Source organism: Bos mutus, chromosome 17, assembly GCF_027580195.1.
Source record: "Bos mutus isolate GX-2022 chromosome 17, NWIPB_WYAK_1.1, whole genome shotgun sequence".
In the NCBI taxonomy this organism is placed as follows: Eukaryota; Metazoa; Chordata; class Mammalia; order Artiodactyla; family Bovidae; genus Bos; species Bos mutus.
This window is the reverse complement of record NC_091633.1, coordinates 42,907,210-42,929,606: the sequence shown is the minus strand read 5'-3', so window position 1 is coordinate 42,929,606 and position 22,397 is coordinate 42,907,210. Positions and strand designations below refer to the sequence as shown.

Below are 22,397 nucleotides of genomic sequence, written 5' to 3'. Positions count from 1 at the left end.
TCCTTCATATTTCTTCCTTCATATTTCTTAACCCTATTATAAAATACTAGCATTTTTTAAAGTTTCATTTTAAAATTTAATTTTGCTGGAAGAAACACAAAAAGATTTTTAGATACTGATTTTTGTATCCAGCAACAAATATCTACAGTCTAATTCTAATAATTCATTTTTTTAATTTTCAAGGTTTTCAAAATAACTATTAATTTCATCTTATTCTTTAAATAAATGCTTTCAAATTTTTAACATTATGTATGATGTTAAATTCAGGTTCCTTGGCAGATATTTTTATTCACATTACAGAAATTTATATGTATTTTACAATTTCATTTTTCTAAATCATAAATATTAGCTTATCAAATGCTATTGCTCTATGCATTGTTTATATTTTTCTCTTCTGATCTCTAAATGTGGCCAATTGGTTTCCTAACATTTCCTAAAATAAGCCTCACATTCCTGCAAAGCTCGACTTATTAAATTTGTATTTCATGATTTGTAGAAATTTCTTAGCCCTATAACCCTTATGGCAGAAAGCGAAGAAGAACTAAAGAGCCTCTTGATGAAAGTGAAAGAGGAGAGGGAAAAAGTTGGCTTAAAGCTCAATATTTAGAAAACTAAGATCATGGCATCCGATCCCATCACTTCGTGGCAAATAGATGGGGAGTGGAAACAGTGGCTGACTTTATTTTTCTGGGCTCCAGAATCACTGCAGATGGCAACTGCAGCCATGAAATTAAAAGATGCTTACTCCTTGGAAGGAAAGTTATGACCAACCTACACAGCATATTAAAAAGCAGAGACATTACTTTGCCAACAAAGGTCCATCTCGACAATGCTATAGTTTTTCCAGTGGTCATATATGGATGTGACAGTTGGACTATAAAGAAAGCTGAGCGCCGAAGAATTGATGCTTTGGAACTGTGGTGTTGGATAAGACTCTTGAGAGTCCCTTGGACTGCAAGGAGATATAACCAGTCCATTCTGAAGGAGATCAGCCCTGGGTGTTCATTGGAAGGACTGATGTTGAAGCTGAAACTCCAATACTTAGGCCTCCTGATGCGAAGAGCTGACTCATTTGAAAAGACCCTGATGTTGGGAAAGACTGAGGGCAGGAGGAAAAGGGGACGACAGAGGATGAGACGGTTGGATGGCATCACCGACTCGATGGACATGGGTTTGGGTGGACTCCGGGAGTTGATGATGGACAGGGAGGCCTGGCATGCAGCAGTTCATGGGGTCGCCAAGAGTCGGTCACGACTGAGAGACTGAATTGTACTGATCTCTCTTCATGTATTGCCTCTGCCCATTCTTTCCCTGCATTTTCTGGAACTCTAATTAGATCTGTACATTCTAACTCCATTTCCTGAACCTCTTTCATACCTTCCCTTTCACTCTGTGCTTTATCCTGGGTAATTTCTACTGACCTCTCTTAATTTACAAATCCTCAGTGTCTCATCAACTTTGTCTCACCTGCTATTAAATCCAACCATTGAATTCTTAACTTCAAATAAACTTTCACTTCTTATAGGAGCTTTGTTCCTTTATTTTTTTCAAATCTGAACTGTTAATTTTCCCTTTCACGTATTTTGAACCTCATCATTCGTTAAATAACCATGTAAACATTTATATTCTGTGACTGTTATTCTGTGCTTTGATAATTGCAGCATTCAAAGGACCTATGGGTCTCTTTCTGCTGTCATTTTGGCTACAATAATACACTTGGTAACTTATTTCCTTGCCTACTTAGTCATTCTTTTCCTCTGATCACTTAATTTCTCTAAAGAATCCTTATGGGAATATTTGGAGGAATATTACATTCCAATAATACTAGAATGAAGTCATTCTACATCAATGGGCCAAATTTGGCCTGTAGTCTGTTTTATGTAGAGCCCTCTAGCTAAAAACAGTTTTTACAATAAATGGCTACATTTAAAAACAAAACAAAAAACCATGAAGCAAAGTACAGGATACAGAGAACCGAAATCCTAAGTAGCTTGAAAGGCAGAAAATACTTACTACCCAGCCCAGTACAGAAGAGTTTGCCAACCTCTGAAATAAGTTCCTCCAGAGAGGATATAGGCATGCTTATGCCAGACACCTGTGATGATTAACAATCTAGAACTACTTTATATTCTCAGTTCAGTCGCTCAGTCGTGTCCGACTCTTTGCGACCCCATGAATTGCAGCATGCCAGGCCTCCCTGTCCATCATCAACTCCCAGAGTTCATTCAAACTCACATCCATCGAGTCGGTGATGCCATCCAGCCATCTCATCCTCTGGCGTCCCCTTCTCCTCCTGCCCCCAATCCCTCCCAGCATCAGAGTCTTTTTCAATGAGTCAACTCTTCACAGGAGGTGGCCAAAGTACTGGAGTTTCAGCTTTAGCATCATTCCTTCCAAAGAAATCCCAGGGCTGATCTCCTTGCAGTCCAAGGGACTCTCAAGTGTCTTCTCTAACACCACAGTTCAAAAGCATCAATTCTTTGGTGCTCAGCCCTCTTCACAGTCCAACTCTCACATCCATACATGACCACTAGAAAAACCATAGCCTTGACTAGATGGACCTTTGTTGGCAAAGTAATGTCTCTGCTTTTCAATATGCTATCTAGGTTGGTCATAACTTTTCTTCCAAGGAGTAAGCATCTTTTAATTTCATGGCTGCAGTCATCATCTGCAGTGATTTTAGAGCCCCCAAAAATAAAGTCTGACACTGTTTCCCCATCTATTTCCCATGAAGTGATGGGACCAGATGCCATGATCTTCATTTTCTGAATGTTGAGCTTTAAGCCAACTTTTTCACTCTCTTTTTTTCACTTTCATCAGGAGGCTTTTTAGTTCTTAGCTCTAGTTTTTCAGACAGAACTACGTTATGTATTTGAGCTGCAAATCTAAAATGTCTGACCATCAGGTGGTTACTTCCTACCTGCCTCCATTCAGAATCAAGACAAAAACAAGCAATTTTTCTTATAGCTTCTTCTCTTTACTCCTCAGTTGAGTGGTACATTTAAGATGTACCCCTGTCTCCTATTTTACTTCCTAACTTGGATGAATCTTAGGGTTTCTCTACAGTCTCATGTTGATGAGGATGTGAATTTCAAAACTGAGTTTATCTGATTTACTACATGCCCTCTGAGTATATGCCCATTTCTAAGCTCAGTTTCTTTTCTCTGGGATCTCATTTTCAATTTGTAAAATGAGCATACCCTTATTTTTTTGTCTAACGAAGTCTGAAACACGACTAGGAGTTTATGTAGCAAAGATGATGGAGGCAAAAGCATTTCAAGGGTTTGGAGAAACACATGCAAAAGCTTAAAGATGAGAAGAGTATCTTTGGGAAATTTCAACTCCAAGTACTTCAGTGTACAGAGAAAAGAGCAGTGACATGAAGCCGGAAATATGGAGATATGGAAGAATTCATGACGTAAGAGTAATATCAACAAGACTACTGACTAATGTGAGGCAAGAGGGATATACCCATGCCAATCAATATGCAGGGACCGCAGACCCAATCACCAAGATGGGAATCATAAATCAACTGGGGACTTCTGTTAAGTTGGAGGAGGAAAAGGAACAAAGAAGCAGGTTCTGAATGGAGAAACTTGGTTTGGGGCATGTTGTTTTTTAAAGAACTATACGATAAATATTATGAAAATGTCCCAGGAACAGCTAGACCCATTGTATCTGAAATTCAGGGTCAAAATCTAATTTAGATATAAAAGCATTGGGATTTAAAAAAACAGTGGTAATAGAGTCCTGAGTAGAAAGAGTGCTTAGGGAGAGCAGTTAACAGTAAGAATATAGAGGGCTTAAGTCATAAACTAGAAATTGCTGAAAATTAAGGAACAGATGGAAGATAATTGTAAATCTGACTGAAAAAAGAATGGCTACAGAAGTAGAAGGAAAGGCAAGAAAATATGGTGTAATGGGAAAGTCAGAAAGTTTCAAGAAGTTAACAGCTTTAAATGTTCATGACCAAGTAAGATCGAGACAGGATCTTATCTACCATTTTTAGAAATAAATCAAAAAGTATCTTGGTACTGTCCTCCATTTTCCTGTCTGGTCTCTTTGGTCTAAAGCCTCTCTAGTAAAATTTCTGCAACAAAAATAGTCTGTAGCCCTCCCACTGCTCACCAGAAATCTTTGATTTTTCCAAGAACCTTTATTTCCCGTTCTACAAAAATGACTTTTTAACTTTGTCACTCTCGACCCTTTGACCAACCACATAACCCTGACTCATTTCATTGAGAAGGGTAAAATCATGAGAAGAAAATTACTTTTATTACCAACTAATCTACAAACCCATCTACACGCTCATGTTCTATTTCTTCCCTCCAGGTAAAGAACCCAAAGCCTTTCTTTAAAAGACCAATACTTCTATATCAATTACTCTCAACTAGAGATGATTCTGTGCACATAACTCTCTTCAAGGTACATTTTTTAAAATTGTCATGGGGGTGGGGTACTTCTGGTATCTAGTGGGTAAAGGCCAGGGATGATGCTAACCATTCTTTGTTGCACAGGATAGCTCCCATGAAAGAATTACCTTGTTCCAAATGTCAACAGGGCCAAGGCTGATGAATTCTGATCCATATGCTCTGAATCTTATCCAGTTTCACAACCTGAAGAATTTAGCTCCATTTTCTATTTCCTTTTATATCCTCAACTCTCCCATTCCACTGGACCATTCCCATAACCATATAAAATGTTCCAGTGCTTTCCAATCTTTAAAAATATATTCATACACAAATACACACACACAAAACTTTGACTCCTTATCTCCTTTTGTTGCAGGGAAAAACCAATCCTGCTTCTTTGACTTGCTTTTTGTTTCTTTTGTTACTACAATCATACATAAAATGGCCTGCCTCAGAGGACCCTGCCCCACTGCCTGGTTGTTAAACTAAAAAGCCTTTGTTCAGCTCATAGAGAGATAGTCTCCCCTGCCCACCCGTGAATAGCTACAACAAAAAGAAGAGATTAACACGTCCCTTCCAAAGGCTGACCCTTCCAGGAGATGTTTTGCAAGACTGAAGACTCTTTTTACTTTTCTTCCTCACTGCCTCTCCTTCCCTATTCTGCCTTTTGACTTTAGCTCCTCATTGCTTCTCTTTCTATGACTCTATAAAAGAATCTGGCATCGAGAGTCAGTAACAAGATGCTTACTTTGAGACATTAGTCTGTCATTTTCTCTGTCAGCTTACTTTCCAAATAGTCATATTCCTTGCCTCAACATGTCTCGGGGATTTATTGGCCTGTTGTGTGGCCAACTGAGCAAGCTTGGACTCAGCAACACTTTTAGGCACTGCCATTTCTCCAATAAATTATACCGAGCTTCAATATTCATATTATATTGCTAATGTAATATTCAATACTTACATATATCTGAATGTATTACATTCTTCCACTTGTCATTTCTTCATTCAGGCTTTTCCCTTAACTGCTCCACTGTGATAAATCAGCAAGTTTCTTATTTCCTATTTATGAAGCAGCTCATAACTAAATTCAACGGTCAATCATGGATGGCAGTTATCTATTATCTAGATTTTCTGAATTAATTATATCCATCCACACTTTCACCAATGTCACCATCCTGAAATACCACATTCCTAGCCCCCAACACACAGCAGGTACTCAAACATATGTTAATGAATGAATTCCTGGCAAAGAAAGTTAACTTAAAACAAAGCTACCATACTGTATCAAGGCTGTATATTTTCACTCTCCTTATTTAACTTATATGCAGAATACATCATGAGAAATGCTGGACAGGATGAAGCACAAGCTGGAATCAAGATTGCCGGGAGAAATATCAATAACCTCAGATATGCAGATGACACCACCCTTAGGGCAGAAAGCAAAGAAGAACTAAAGAGCCTCTTGATGAAAGAAAGTGAAAGAGGAGAGTGAAAAAGTTGGCTTAAACCTCAACATTCAGAAAACTAAGATCATGGCATCTGGTCCCATCACTTCTTGGCAAATAGATGGGGAAACAATGGAAACATGTGAGAGACTTTATTTGGGGGGGCTCCAAAATCACTGCAGATGGTGACTGCAGCCATGAAATTAAAAGATGCTTGCTCCTTGGAAGAAAAATTATGACCAACCTACACAGCATATTAAAAAGCAGAGACATTACTTTGCCAACAAAGGTCCATCTAGTATGGATGTGATAGTTGCACTGTAAGGAAGGCTGAGTGCTGAAGAACTGGACACGAGTTTGAGTAAATTCTGGAAGTTAGTAATGGACAAAGAGGCCTGGCGTGCTCCAGTCCATGGGGTCGCAGAGTCAGACACGACTGAGCGACTGAACTTGAAATCAAACCATATTTGAAGTATGTGTATTAAAATAAGGAACTGACTTGTGCAGGGGCTTTGGCTGGAATTAAACAGTGAGCTAAAATTAGGTGTAATTCACTTGTCTCTTCAGCAGGGAGAAGTCAAATCAAAACCATTTCTAAAGACAGAATGACTACAGTTGATATGGGGCCTCATGTTGAAAGTAAATTTGAGGAAGTCTTTCAAAGAAAGATATTAGGAGGAAAAATTAAGAGTTTTGCATTTTAAAATACACAACACAAAAGGAATTATGAAAATATCAGACCCTATAGTACTTCCCTGGTGGCTCAGAATCTGCCTGCAATGCAGGTGACCCAATCTACCCCGGGTCAAGTAGATCCCCTGGAGAAGGAATTGGCAACCCACTCCAGTATTCTTGCCTGGAAAACTCCATGAACAGAGGAGTCTGGAGGGCTATAGTTCATGGACTCACAAAGAGTCGGACATGGCTGAGTGACTAACACTTTCACTTTCACAGTGCCTGTAGAGGGGAAGACCTCTACAGACTGCACTTTGATGTCACAATTTCTATGTAATGCCTGAAGTTTCGGCATTGTCTTTAAATTCCTGATCTCACCTCCATTTGTATCATTATTCCTCCACATAACCATATGGCCTTTGTTCTTTGTCACACACGCTCAGTCTTTCAGTTTTCAAAAGTCTTAAAAGCAATTTCCCTGGTGATCCAGTAGCTAAGATTCTGCAGTCCCAATTCAAGGGTTTCAGGTCATAGAACTAGATCCCAGATGATGCAATGTTAGAGTTCACCTGCCTCAACTAAGACCTGATACAGCCAAATAAATAAATAAACAAAATATATATTTTTAAGTCTTTAAAACCCAGTGAGGTAAAGAAGACGAGAATGATCCTCATCTGGAAAAAAAAAAAAAGAATGATCCCCATTTGAAGTTCAGAGAAGTTAATTTTTGGTCCAGAATTGCACACAGTGAAACTTGCACACAAGTTGACTCCTGGTCAAGAACAGTCCCCGGCTATTGCCAGAGAGGTTCCCAAGTTGGTGTCCTTCTCTAGTGAGAAGAGGAACAGCTCAAATGGTGGTGGTGACTCTCCGCTTGCCAAGTCAATATGATGTCATGTTTCTGTCTGCCAAGTGAAGATGTGGCATCTCCTGGTGAATTTGTACACCACTTCCAGCTATATACCAAAGATATCACCACAACTGAAGTTTCTCTTACCATGTGCAACAAATACAAAGACCTGCTTGTATTTGTAAGGGAAATGCAACAGAAGGCAGCAAAGTAATCTACACAGTTACAGCCATCAGGTCTCCCAAGGCTTTAGGCTTCACACATTCAGAATAAGTCATGGCAGAAGAGAGCCTATTCCAGTCTACCCTCTCAGCAATGAGCCTGCTGATGGTCTCAGTCATCCAGCAAAACTGAGTATGTTCTATCATACAATACAAAGGCAGGAAAGCCAAGGAGAACTCTGGAAACTGACACATAGACCTGTGTTAACTTCACATAATCCTCGAAGAAGTACTGGGCAAAACTGACATAATGCACAACAGCAAATGCTATAAGCCTAAAGATGAGACTGACTGACTGACCAGTGTAATTCAAAAGCTTCTAATTTGAAGATTCTTCCTGAAATGCTAGGAAAAAAAGGCATGAGCATGTTTAGGTTTCCGCACAAGCAACTTGGACAGAGGGTATAATGACAGAAGAACAGGTTGTAATGGTTTCTCTCCTTTGTTCTGCAGTTTCAAACTCAAGATTTCTCATTAGGGAGAGGTATCATGAGAGAGAGTAGACTGGACAACTCTTGACCCTCACAAGCCCAGAAGCCAGCCAGCAATATAAGTGACAAGATGCAGAAGCCCAGCCGCCTGTCTCTTCAAAGAAAGCCCTATCTTTAAATCTGTTAATGAAGCCTTCAACAACATATAGCTTTACACCACCACCCAAAGGAGACTGCTGAACAGGAATACAAATAGCTGTATACAAAAAATGAGAACAGGTTCAACATTACACCTGAAAAATAACACAATATTGTAACTCAACTATACTTCAAAAAAAATTTAAGTTTAAAAAAGGAGGGGGTGGGGAGGGCCAATCAAACCTTGATTTTAGCCCAAGAACAACCTTGCAGTTCCAAGAAGTAAATAACTCATCTTTGGCTTACCTCTTCTTGTCCCACACATTCCCATTCATGCTAGCTTGTTCTTTGCATTGTCATAAAATATGCCACATAAGAAAATGTGTTATACATACATGCGCAACTTGTTTAGAAAACTAGTATGTAAAAGCTACTAGAAACATAACACTGTTAGTACACTGGAAACCCTGTGTATTTTATTCCCCACAGAAACAACTCAAACCCTGACTTACATGATAATTATCCCAGACTTTTTCTTTATATTATCTTATATGTATACTTGTACATATTTCTACAAAATGCACCTTTGAATTGACTTGTTCTCAAGAGCTTTATGGAATCATAATCTGTTAGCAACTGTACGTAACTTCTTGTACTCACCATTGTTTTCTAGATTAACAAAGATGTGTACTACCTGACACTCATTTTTACTACTATATAGTATCACATTGTTTACTGTACCACAACATATCCAGTCAATTGCTGCTGGACATTTTGGTTATTTCCAGTTTGTGAATTTAATGAATAATTTTGCTATACTGTTACATATTGTTCCTGATGAACATTTCTTGGGTTCTGCTAGAGAAGTACTGTTCAATACATACATACCGAAAATCACAATGTAAAGTTTTCTAGTAGCTACATTAAAAAGGTTTTTTAGGGGCTTTCCTGGCTGTCCAGTGGTTAAGACTCCATACATCCAATGCAGGGGATACAGGTTCAATCCCTGGTTGGGGAACTAAGATCTAGTGTGCTGCATGCTATAGCTTAAATAAAGTTTTAAAAACAGTTTTTAAAAAGGTTTGTTAAAAGAGCTGTGGTACATGTATACAATGGAGTATTACTCAGCCATTAAAAAGAATACATTTGAATCAGTTCTAATGAGGTGGATGAAACTGGAGCCTATTATACAGAGTGAAGTAAGCCAGAAAGAAAAACACCAATACAGTATACTAACGCATATATATGGAATTTAGAAAGGTGGTAACAATAACCCTGTATACGAGACAGCAAAAGAGACACTGATGTATAGAACAGTCTTTTGGACTCTGTGGGAGAGGGAGAGGGTGGGATGATTTGGGAGAATGGCATTGAAATATGTATAATATCATATATGAAATGAGTCACCAGTCCAGGTTCGATGCACAGTACTGGATGCTTGGGGCTGGTGCACTGGGACGACTCAGAGGGATGGTATGGGGAGGGATGAGGGAGGAGGGTTCAGGATGGGGAACACATGTATACCTGTGGCAGATTCAGTTTGATATATGGCAAAACCAATACAATATTGTAAAGTTAAATAAAATTAAATTAAAAAAAGAAAAAAATAAAAGAGCAAATATTTTACTATTTTACCTAACCAAACGTATTATCATTTCAGTGTGATTATTTAAAAAATTGAGGGTTTTTTACATTCTTTTTTCTTACTAAGACTTTAAACTGTACATTTAAAGCACATCTCATTTTAGACTATCCACATTTTGAGGACTCAATAACCACGTGTGGTTATAACAGCTATGACATTTGAACAATGCAACCCAAGAGCATATTGAGTAGAGATGGTAAGCATAGGGTAAAGTTCTATATTTGGCATTACCATAGACGGATTAATGAAGTTCTCCTTCTAAATACTCCCAAACACTTCTGCCTGATGTTTTAACTTTGCTAATGTGCTTTTTACAATGAAACTTCTTTATTAATAACTTTGAAGACCTTTTCATAATTTCAATCATTGGACTTCCTCTTTTGTGAAACATTTGTTCATGTCTCATAACTAGTTTTTACTGGCTCTTTCAGTGTTTTTTTATTTTTTAACTTCTATATACATTTGTTTTATAATATCTATCAAATAATGAATGAGAACCATCTCTTCTTCACTTTGTGGACTATGTATGCCCTCTCTTTGATGTTTAATGAAAAACCCTTTTTTTAAATTTACCAATCTTGTCATTTAAGATTGTGATTTTTGTGTCCATTCAAGAAACTTTTCCCTACTCTGAGTGCATTAAGACCTTGTACTGTTATCCATTAATAATGTTTTTGCCCTTCACTGATATGAATGACACTGTAAGCCATTAGTCTGTAATTTCACTTTTTCCCCTTTTCCAGTACTATTTATTAAAAATCAGATCTCTTTGATACATAATCCTGTCATTTGCCAAGTGTGCACAGATGGATCCAATTGTTTCTGTACTTCCTATTTCATTCCTAGTCTATCTCATATCTTTAATTTAATAAATCATACCTTTAATTTAATAAAAACAAGTTGCCTCACTTTTAGGAGTGTGATGAGTTTCCTGTCCGTTACATTTCCATATAAATTTTAGAATCAGTTTATAAAATTCCTTAAAAAAAAAAAACAACACTGTTGAAATATTTATTGGAATGTAATTGACCTTTCAATCCATTTGGGGAAAATCACCTTCTTTATCACATTGATTTTTCAAACATGAACTTTGGTATTTCTCTCATTTGTGTCTTCACTAAAAACTTAAAAAGTATTATAATGCTGTCCTTAAAAGTGTGATGTATCCTTTTAAAGATCTACCTTATACTAGGCAGAAGGGTCTCTCATAGATGTACAGATCCCAATCTCCACAACATGTAACTACATTGCATACATGACAAAAAGGATTTTGCAGATGTAACTAAGACTTTCTGAGTGATCTTATTATGCAGAAAAGTTTCTCCAACTACAGGCAAAAAGAGATGTGGCAAGAAAGATTCAAAGCAGGGTTCCACCGATTGCTGCTGATTTAAAGAGTGACAGTGCAATCTGACCAAGAACACAGGTGTTCTAACGAAGTTGAGAGGCATCAGTCTGCCAAAATGGAAATGACGGACCTCACTCTACATGGAGCCACAAAGAACTGAATTCTGCAAATGATCTGAATGAACTTGGAAGTAATTTCTCACATAAAAGTACAGATAAGAGCCCAAGATTTTTCTTGTAGGCTCAGAGTAGAGAAACTGGCTGAGCTCACTTAGACTTCTGATTTATAAAATTAAATGATAAACTCATGTTGTTTTATAGCTGCCAAATTCATAGTAATGTGTCATGGCTGCCATAGAAAATATATAGATTCTTTCATGGTTGTTTCATATTATCATAAAATAAAATCTTACAAGACCATCATTTGTATTTTCATGAATTTCTCATTCATATTCTCTTCAGGTGTTAGTATCAAGGTTATGTTCTTTTCATAAAATGAATCAAATATTTCCTCTTTTCACCTCAGCTACTCAACAAATATTTGAATATTTACTATTAGTCACTGGAAACTGTGCATGGCTGAAATTATTTCAATTTTAGAAGAACTTGCTAATAAACCTAAGTTAAATCAAAGTTTGAAGATTATTTAAATGGTCTTTAGCAACTTATATTCTTTTCTAGTCAGTTTTGGTAATTTACATATTTTTCTAGAAAATTTCCCTTGTCTGAATTTAAATGTTCAAATTATAGGTCTGAAGTACTTTTAAAAATAAAAATTTCTCCACAATCAATAAGTACACTCCCACTTTCACTGCAGCTAAAAATGTACATTTTCCTCTATTTTGTCTAAGTGTAATCTTAGTTTTCTCAAATAATTATATGATTAAAACCTCTTTTAGATCAATTATTTCTTTCCATATACTTTTATGGAAGTTTCATGCTAGCAAAGTAATGCTCAAAATTCTCCAAGCCCAGGCTTCAACAATACGTGAACTTCCAGATGTTCAAGCTGGTTTTAGAAAAGACAGAGGAACCAGAGATCAAATTGCCAACATTCGCTGGATCACTGGAAAAGCAAGAGAGTTCCAGAAAAACATCTATTTCTGCTTTATTGACTATGCCAAAGCCTTTGTGTGGATCACAATAAATTGTGGAACATTCTTAAAGAGATGGGAATACCAGACCACCTGACCTGCCTCTTGAGAAATCTGTATGCAGTCAGGAAGCAAGTTAGAACTGGACATGGAACAACAGACTGGTTCCAAATAGGAAAAGGAGTACGTCAAGGCTGTATATTGTCACCCTGCTTATTTAACTTATATGCAGATTATACCATGAGAAACGCTGGGCTGGAGGAAGCACAAGCTGGAATCAAGATTTCCAGAAGAAATATCAATAACCTCAGATATGCAGATGACACCACTGTTATGGCAGAAAGTGAAGAAGAACTGAGGGGCCTCTTGTTGAAAGTGAAAGAGGAGAGAGAAAAAGTTGGCTTAAAGCTCAACATTCAGAAAACGAAGATCATGGCATCCGGTTCCATCACTTCATAGGAAATAGATGGGCAAACAGTGGAAACAGTGTCAGACTTTATTTTGGGGGGCTCTAAAATCACTGCTGAGGGTGACTGCAGCCATGAAATTAAAAGATGCTTACTTCTTGGCAGGAAAGTTATGACCAGCCTAGACAGCATATTAAAAAGCAGAGGCATTACTTTGCCAACAAAGGCCTGTCTAGTCAAGGCTATGGTTTTTCCAGTAGTCATGTATGGATGTGAGAGTTGGACTGTGAAGAAAGCTGAGCACAGAAGAATTGATGCTTTTGAACTGTGGTGTTGGAGAAGACTCTTGAGAGTCCCTTGGACTGCAAGAAGATCCAACCAGTCCATTCTAAAGGAGATCAGCCCTGGGTGTTCTTTGGAAGGAATGATGCTAAAGCTGAAACTCCAGTACTTTGGCCACCTCATGCGAAGAGTTGACTCATTGGAAAAGGCTCTGATGCTGGGAGGGATTCGGGGCAGGAGGAAAAGGGGACGACAGAGGATGACATGGCTGGATGGCATCACTGATTCAATGGACGTGAGTTTGAATGAACTCCGGGAGATGACGATGGACAGGGAGTGTCCATCACGCTGGTGTGCTGCAGTCCATGGGATCGCAGAGTTGGACACGACTGAGTGACTGAACCGAACTGAACTTATGGAACTTTATTTTGCTAATTTTTGTAACTTCATGAGAAATTTCTAGCTTTATAAAATCTATAGTAGATTCTATTAATATTATTGTTCACAGCCCGAATTTCCTAGATTAAAGGACCATGTAATTGCCTTTCATCTCATTTGAGCATATACAACTCCAGCCCATACACTTAGCCGTGTGATTTGCCTTAGCCAGTGGACTGAGTAAATATACATAAAACCCACAAAAGCAGCAATTTTGAACACAATAGTACACTTTAGCTCATCCTCCTGTTCACCCCATCTGCTATATGAATGAATGAGCAAATGCTGTATAAGGGCTCCTCGTTCAGAATGAATACCAATCAAACAGAACCACACACACACACTTGCAGCAGCCCCTATCAAGCAGTGTGAGAAATTTTTATTTTAAGGCTTTGAGACTTGGGGGAAAATTTTTATACAGAAAAAATAATAACGGTGATTGGTTTATTGATTTCAAGCATTTTACCTAATATTTGCATTTAAGTCTTATCTCTCTAGGTGCACCTTTAAAATTTTGCTAACATGCCACTTAGATTTTCTAATTTTCACTATGATTTCTTCCTTGGTGAGTTATTTATAAAATATAGCTTTGTTCCAAAACAAAAAGGGTTTTATTTCTATTAATAAACACCAAATTATTTTAATTCTAATGTGTTTTATGCATTATTATGTTTTATGTATTATGCTTAAAAATTTGCTATACTCTGCAGTTGCTAGGTACAGAGTTGTTTATCAAATTATTCTTTTTAAATTACTTGAACATTCCTTATTTACTTAGGAGGTAAATTAAGCCACTATGACTAGATTTGTTCTATTAACTTTTTGCTTCACATATTTGAATATTCTGCATTAAATACATCAAATTTTAAGTTACACTTTTCTGATGAATTTCTTCACTTTTAATCATTATTTAAAAAGACACTCTCTAGCACTAGTAATTCTTTTTGTCTTCAAGTCTAATTTGTAAGCTTATTCTGTCTGATATTAATATATGTACCAAAGTTTTTTTCTTTACTTTTTATTTACTTGATAAGTGGCTGGGTTTCTTTTATAATTTTCACCTTTAATTGCGGTTAAAAAAAAGCAAATAACAAAATTTACCACCTTAACCATCTTAAGTGTATAGTTCTGTAGTGTTAAGTATATTCACCATGTTGTGGAACAAATACCAAACTATTTTTATTAAGCAAAATTGAAATTCTATTCCATTTAATAGCTCCCCATTTCCCCTCACCCCATGACCACCACTCTACTCCTGCTTCTATGAACTTCACTACTTTAGTACTTCATATAACTGGAATCATACTGTATGTCTCAGTGACTCATTTCATTTAGCGTATCTTGACTATCGCTGTAGTAGCATGTGACAGATGTCCTTCTTCCTTTTGAAAGTTGAATAATACCCCATTGCACCTATACACCACCATTTTGTTTATCAATTCATCTGATAATGGACATTTTGGGTTGTTTTCACTTTTTAGCTATTGTAAATACTGCTGCTCTTGAGTTTTGTAACTGCCATGCTGTTTCCCATAGGAGCTATACTATTTTATGTTTCCACCACCAATGCAAGGTTTCAATTTCTTCACACCCTCTCCAACAAATTTTCTGTGTTTTGCCTTTTATTTTGAAAGTAGCCATCCTAATTAGTTTGAGGTGCTAACTCATTTGATTTTGATTTGTATTTCCCTTGTTGAGTAATGATGCTGAGCATACTTTCATGTGCTTATTGGCCATCTGAATATTATTTTTGGAAAAACATCCATTTGAGTCCTACGACATTTTCTAAACTGAGTTATTTTGTTGAGTTGTTGGGTTTCTTTCTACATTCAATAGTATTAATATCTTATCAGTTATGATAAGCAAATATTTTGTTGTTTTGCAGACTGTCCTTTCATCCTGTTTTGTGTCTGTTAATACACATAAGTTTTTGATTTTCATGAATTCCAACTTGTCCATTTTTGTTTTTTTCACATGTGCTTTTGGTATTATATACAAAAAATCACTGTCAAATCAAATGTTCCAAGGTTTCACTCCTATGTTTTCTTCTAAAGACTTTGGGTTTTAGGTTTTAGTCTCTAATCTGTTATTAAAATTTTTAGGTATTATGGTGATACAGTAAGGGCCTATCTTCATTCTTTTGCATGTGAATATTCAGTTTCCCCAACACCATTTGTTGAAGAGGTTGTCCTTTCCCCATTCTGTGGTCTTGGCATTCAAGTTCAAAATCATTACACCATAGAGTCAACTCAAGGGTTTGTTTCTGGGCTCTATAATTCCATTTGTCTATGTCTATCTTTATGCCAGTGACACTGTTTTGATTACTGTAGTTTTGAAATGTATTTTGAAATCAACAGCATGAGATTTCCAACTTTATTTCTTCTTTGTAAATACTGTCTTTGGTTCTTCAGGCTCTCATGAGATTCCATATAAATTTCATTATCTGTTATCCTATTCCTGCAAAAATTGTCATTCAGGGATTGCGCTGAATCTGTAGATCACTTTAGGTAGTACTGTCTTCCAATCGATTGGAGAAGGCAATGGCACCCCACTCCAGTACTCCTGCCTGGAAAATCCCATGGATGGAGGAGCCTGGTAGGCCACAGTTCATGGGGTCGCTAAGAGTTGGACACGACTGAGCGACTTCACTTTCACTTTTCACTTTCATGCATTGGAGAAGGAAATGGCAACCCACTCCAGTGTTCTTGCCTGGAGAATCCCAGGGACGGCAGAGCCTGGTGGGCTGCAGTCTATGGGGTCGCACAGAGTCGGAGATGATTGAAGCGACTTAGCAGCAGCAGCAGCAGTCTTCCAATCCATATACGCAGGATGTCTTTCCATTTACTTATTTAAAAATCATTTCATTAAGATAAAATCCAAATATGGTATAATCTATCCCAGTGTATAATTGTTTTTAGTACACAATTTTGCAACTACCATCATAATCAATATTTCAACATTTTTATCACTCCAAAAATAAACCTAGTATCCACTAGCAGTCACTATTTTCTTTATTCACCCCAAAATCCACCCTAGGCAGCCACCAATTTAATTTCTCTCTGTTTTGGGTTTCAGATGAAGAGAATCCTATCATATGTACTACTTTGTTACTTGCTTCTTTTATTTAGCATGATGTTTTCATGTAGCATTATCAGTAAATTCACTTTTTTCTATTGCCAAATAACGTTACATTGTATGGCTATACCACCTTTATTTATCCATTCATCAGAAAAGAATATTTGAGTTCTTTACACGTTCATAATGCTGCAATTAAGATTTGTGTACAAGTTTTTGTGTGGACATATGTTGTCATTTCTCTCATGTATATACCTAGGAATAGAATTCCTGGGTCATATAATAACTCTGTTTAACATTTTGAGAACTGCCAAACTGCTTCGCAAAATAGCTGAACCATATTACATTCTAACCAGTAGCCCATTAAGACATTTATTTTTAAATGGGTATCCTACAAACTGAAAAATAATAACTTTTAAAACTGAAAAATAATCAATTATCTTCTTTTCAGACACAAAAGTATCTTTAAGTACTCTCTCAGTTTGTGTTAATGTTAATCTGTAAGACAGTTATTATCTTATAAAGTTAATATTTATTTAGGTTTTATTTACATATTTATCACTTGCTTTGCTCTATACTCCTTTCTGCACCTCTGGCATCTGGAATCACTTTTATTTCAATTTTTGAAATTCCTTTGATGAGGTTCTGCTGTCTGCAGTTTCTCTTATATTGCACTCTCTTACTTGAAAGATATTTTTGCAAGGCATACAATTATGTGTTGGTAGTTATTTTCCCTTGCTATATGAACATCATTATTCCATGGTCTGTTGCATTCAAATGTTACTGGTGAGAAGTTAGCTGTCAGTTAACTGTCCAGCCACTCTTCTTTAAAGTAACCACTCTTTCCCTGGCTACTCTACTCTGGTACTTCTCTGCAGCTCAGAAAATGTCCTAGGTATTACCTTTTAAAACACTGACTCTGTCCCATTTACTCTCTTTTCTTCTGAAACTCTGAATAAATATCTATCCTAGACCATGTTTTTCACTCTATATTCCACTTGCTTTTTACTTTTCTCAAAAATAAAAAGATTTATAATAAAATCCATTAAATGTTAACTTACAGAACTAGATTTGAAATATACCAAATAATAGCAACGACTTTCTAGAATACCATTCTATACCCTCTTTCATATATTTTATCTCTTTGTCTATTGATTTCTGAATACTTTCTTGTAACCTATCTTCCAGTTCACTGATCCTTTAATTGTATCTAATCTGTTGTTAATCCCTTTAATTAACTGAGTTTTTAATTTTAGCCTTTAACTGTTTTTACTTCCAAAAGTTCTACAAAGGTTATTCTTTAGAATTTCTTTTTCCTTGCAGATATTCTTTAAACATAGTAAGCACAGTTACTCTATACTATGCTTAATAATTCTACTACCTAAATTTTTTCATGGTATGGGCTTATTGTTTGCTAATTCTGTTCATTCTCACATGTGATACCTTGCTCAGCACAACTAAGGAAACATGCTTTGTAGTCCTCTAGAGAAGCAGATCGGAGAAGGCAATGTCACCCCACTCCAGTACTCTTGCCTGGAAAATCCCATGGACGGAGGAGCACAGTAGGCTGCAGTCCATGGGGTCGCTGAGTCAGACGTGACTGAGCGACTTCACTTTCACTTTTCACTTTCATGCAATGGAGAAGGAAATGGCAACCCACTCCAGTGTTCTTGCCTGGAGAATCCCAGGGACGGGGGAGCCTGGTGGGCTGCTATCTATGGGGTCGCAAAGAGTCGGACATGACTGAAGAGACTTAGCAGCAGCAGCAGAGAAGCAGATGAGAAAGCAGTTATGTGCCCTTTCACTAGGGTATAGTTTTTCAAGTACCAATTCAGTAGGGGAAGGGACTCCTATTAGAACTCCTGACTCTGACTAGGCCACAGGTTTGCCTTTCACTCTGTATTTTGGGTGGCTTTTGCAAAGCTGAACTTCACAAACTATCCAAATTTCAAAATGCTCTCCCGGGCAAAACTGGTTTTAATCCTCTACTCCTCTTTGGTTTTATTCTGGTAACTTATCTTTCAGATCTGCAAGGATTTTAAGTTCATATTTTCTCATTTATTAGCAGGCCATTTTAACTGTCTTTAAGCAATAAGGACATGTCAGAAACAGAAGGCCTATACCTACTCTTTGGTACATACACTTCAACATAGCTTATGGATTTAGCAAGACTCCCTTCACAAAGTCAGAAATGATCACCAAACAACCCTACCAATTTGGCATTCTTTTCATTCATACCTAAACTCAATCTGTCCAGCTTCCAGCACATCTGATTATTCTCTCCTTATGAAGACAGTGTTCAGCTTCCACAACACCAGTTTCCTATACAACTCCTAAATGGTCCTTCCTTAAGATTCAGACCTGGGTCATCTAATTTCTACACTTCCTTTGCCACCAATTTATCTTAAATTACCAACATACACCTCCTGGACTACTTTAATAGACTCCCAACTGAATTTCATCTGCCACTCTTGTCCCCATCTAATCCATTCTCTGCCATAGTAACCAAAGTGGTATTTCTAAAATAAAAATTAGATCACATGCTGTCACCTGTATAAAATTCTTCAAGGTACTCCATTTGAACTTTAGGTAAATTCCAAATTACTTAACAAGGCCCACATGTTACCTTCTATGATCAGATACATGCCTATATATCTATAACTGTTCTCTTGTATAAATACTATAAACACTTTTTTTAATTCCTCAAATATACCAAATTCTTTCCCATCTCATATTCTTGACACTCGTTATTCCCCTTTCCTAGAATATGGTTTATTTATTTGCATGGTTCATTCTTACCTATACTTTCTATCTCACTATAACTGTGACTTTCTCACAAGCATTCCCTTATAGCCTAATTCAACAGCACCTTAATTTGTGATCAGGTACTTACTGTGGTTTATTTTAATGTCTATTGTCCCAAGTATATGTAAGAATAGGCATGTAGAAATCCTGTTATCTTTCCATTTCATGCCCAGTACCTAATATGGTGTCACATACACACAGTAGGAATAATAAATAATTAAATAACTGATTTCTCTCCCTCTATACAGAACCACAGAAGAAGTACAATTCTAATGAGAAAGTATATGCTGAGCACAGAATTAGAGAAAAGACGAACAAGTTAAACAATAGGGATTAGGTAAGACATAATTATGAACAGACCCATAATGCTTAAGAACCATATAGCCAAGACTTTTTTCCCTGGACCAATATTCTTTGGCTAAGGCAACAGATGAGGTAATTGAATTTAATTACTGCTGTCTACACTTTCAAGCAAATAGTCACCTGCCAAGAGCATTTGCTTCAAGGTGACTTGAAATTTCATTATCTGGACCTCTGAAAACATCTTCTCTTAAAACCAACATTACACACAAAGGTTAGGTTCTTCTGGTGAGTTCATAATGTTTAATCTGTAATTCATTATGCATTTTAACAAATATGAATTGAGTACTACTTTGCATCAGAAACTGTAACAACTGTGCTACAACTGGAGATACGGCTATACAAAAAAAACAGGACAAAAATCCCTTCCTCACAGATCTGACATTTACATGATCAAAAGTGCAATACACAGAACGGCAGATGGTGAAGAACGATGCAGGATAGAGGAATAGGGAATGGAGGTAGGGCAATCTTAACCTATTGTAAATTTATTTTCTATCTCTTTCTGTTCCCAAAAGGATTTAAGTTAGATGTTATTTAAAGTATCACAAATAATGTAACAATTCTTATAGAAGTTAAGATTTCAACCAAGAAATTTTATAAAAACATACTTCCTTTCCCATAGCAGTAGGACTGTGAGAATTGCTCAGGCTCCAATTTACTGACAAGCTACCATATTCCTGAGGCAGGATCTTCAAAAAGGCAGTGGTGAGACAAGAGGATAAAAGCAGTGATGGAAATTCCGGGAAGAAGAACTGAGAAGGAGAAAGCACACTTCTTGATGATATGAAGCTTCACACACAGCCAGTTCTGTCCAACCATGAGTTGGCTGGCTTTTCTGTCTAAAACTCTATTTCTAAAATCTCTTTCCTATTTGGCATATTATACAACTTTTCCTCATTATTCTAACCTCAAAACAAATATTTAATTTTGGGGAATTTTCTAATCAATTTAATGGCAGAAAAAGATTCTTTTAAATCCCTGTCTATACCACTAAAAGTCATATAAAAGGAATGCAGACAGCCAGTAGACTACTCTAGACTCTCATATTTTATCTTAGTAACCGGTGTAGGTACCAGGAGGTTGGGTGAAATTCAAGATGAAAAACTGGAGCAAACTTTCAAACAGGTCCTGCAACAAAGTAATGATCAACAAGGAAAGATAGTGTAATCTTGTCTACTTGTCAACAACGAGTTCCACTGTCACAGAACATGCACCATGGACTAAAGTGAGAAGCACACAAAGGGCAACGAAAGTAACTACTTTCTGAAGCCCTGCTCACACAGCTGGAATGCTTATAGCCACATATGTAAAGAGCATATAAACTAAGCCAGCTCATAACTTTAGTTTTTATTTCTTCTAATGAGGAAAGGCCTTCTTACTACTTTCACCTAAAAAAAAAGGTAGGATTTTTTTAATCAGGGAGTGCTAATATTTTTTGGTAATGAAAGCACTTATTCACTGTCATTTTTGTTTTTGTTTTTCACTGTCATTTTAATAAAATAACTTTTTCAGGTTGTAAATATATTTCTAGGAATTTTTCAAATTAAATATAATTTATTTATACTCAAAATTTCATAAAATAAGGTCTCAAGTTTAGGAAAACCTAAGCAGCAACATGCAATCAAAACAAAGTATCAATAGAAAGATGTTGACTATAAACAATTACCTTTATGGCTGTGTGTTTGTTTTCATATTCTTCCATCCACAGATCCTGCTCATAATAATATAAACCATCGTTGATAACTTTAGCAAGTTCAGATGTAATTTTTGCCTGAGACATGTGGTAACCTGTTCGATCTCCTCCAGGATGTTTTCTCATGTAAGGAGGTGTCTGAGTTACAATCAAAATCTTATTTAAATCTTGATCATCAATTTCATAATCTGAATCATTATCAGACCAATCAGTAAATGTGTTTTTTTGACCTTCTATTTGTTCCATCTCTTCATCAAAGAAAAAATCAAGTTCTTCTTGTTCTTGTTCATCTGGAAGATATAGTTGATTTGATGCCTCTTCAGGAAGAGATGGTGGTTCCTAGAGGAAGGAATTGGTATTTTATGTAAAAATATTATCACTTTTATAATAAATGTTGTATAACAATGTTAATGTAAGTAATATCAAGACTGTTCAATAACTGGATTAACAGTCAAATTGGTAAAAGAAAATCATGCCAGTATTATTCTGGCCCAATAAATAGTAAGCAATTGCTAAATACTAAGTTCAAGACTAAAAAAACCCACAAAACTGAATAAAAGAAAGATTATACTAAAAACTCCTCTAAAATTAGCATGATCCTTAGCACATTCATTACAGCATACCAACTTATTTTACAGATGAGGGAAGAAAAGGCCTATAAATGTGACATTGTTGCTTCACAAACTCAAAATTAGTCTATGAGTATGAACTAGACAACCAAGGTAGTCTTGTAGCACATCATGTGGGATCCTAGTTGCCAGACTAGGGTTCAAACCCAAGCCCCCAGCAATGAAAGCGCAGAGCCCTAACCACTGGACTTCAGAGCTATTCCCAGAAAAAATAAGGTCTTCGGACTTCCAGATTCAATGATCCTCCCTATTCTCAATCTTTTTACCTCAAAATTTCATGTTAAATTCACTAACACTCGCCGAATTATTGAATTTCCACCCTCATGAAAAATGTAAAATAGCTTACTGTTGGGTGACATATATAAAGTCCAAATTTGTAGATTTTAGATTCTCTAAAATCTAACAATCTAGATTTTCAAACTCTCAACACAAAGAAATAGATTTTTC

At 36.5% G+C, this 22,397-nt stretch overlaps 1 protein-coding gene across 9 annotated transcripts in view; it reads right to left on the bottom strand.

Moving 5' to 3' along the window:
• Nucleotides 1-22,397, bottom strand: part of LARP1B (La ribonucleoprotein 1B) — a 139,128-nt gene that overhangs the window by 76,316 nt on the left and 40,415 nt on the right. For all 9 annotated transcript variants that reach the window (XR_011467465.1, XR_011467466.1, XM_070386509.1 and 6 more), the window contains exon 11: nt 21,295-21,660. Coding sequence is in view for 7 of the 9 variants with exons in the window: in XM_070386509.1 (XP_070242610.1) it covers nt 21,295-21,660 (366 nt within the window). In the remaining 2 variants the exon portion in view is untranslated. The remainder of the gene's footprint in view (nt 1-21,294; nt 21,661-22,397) is intronic.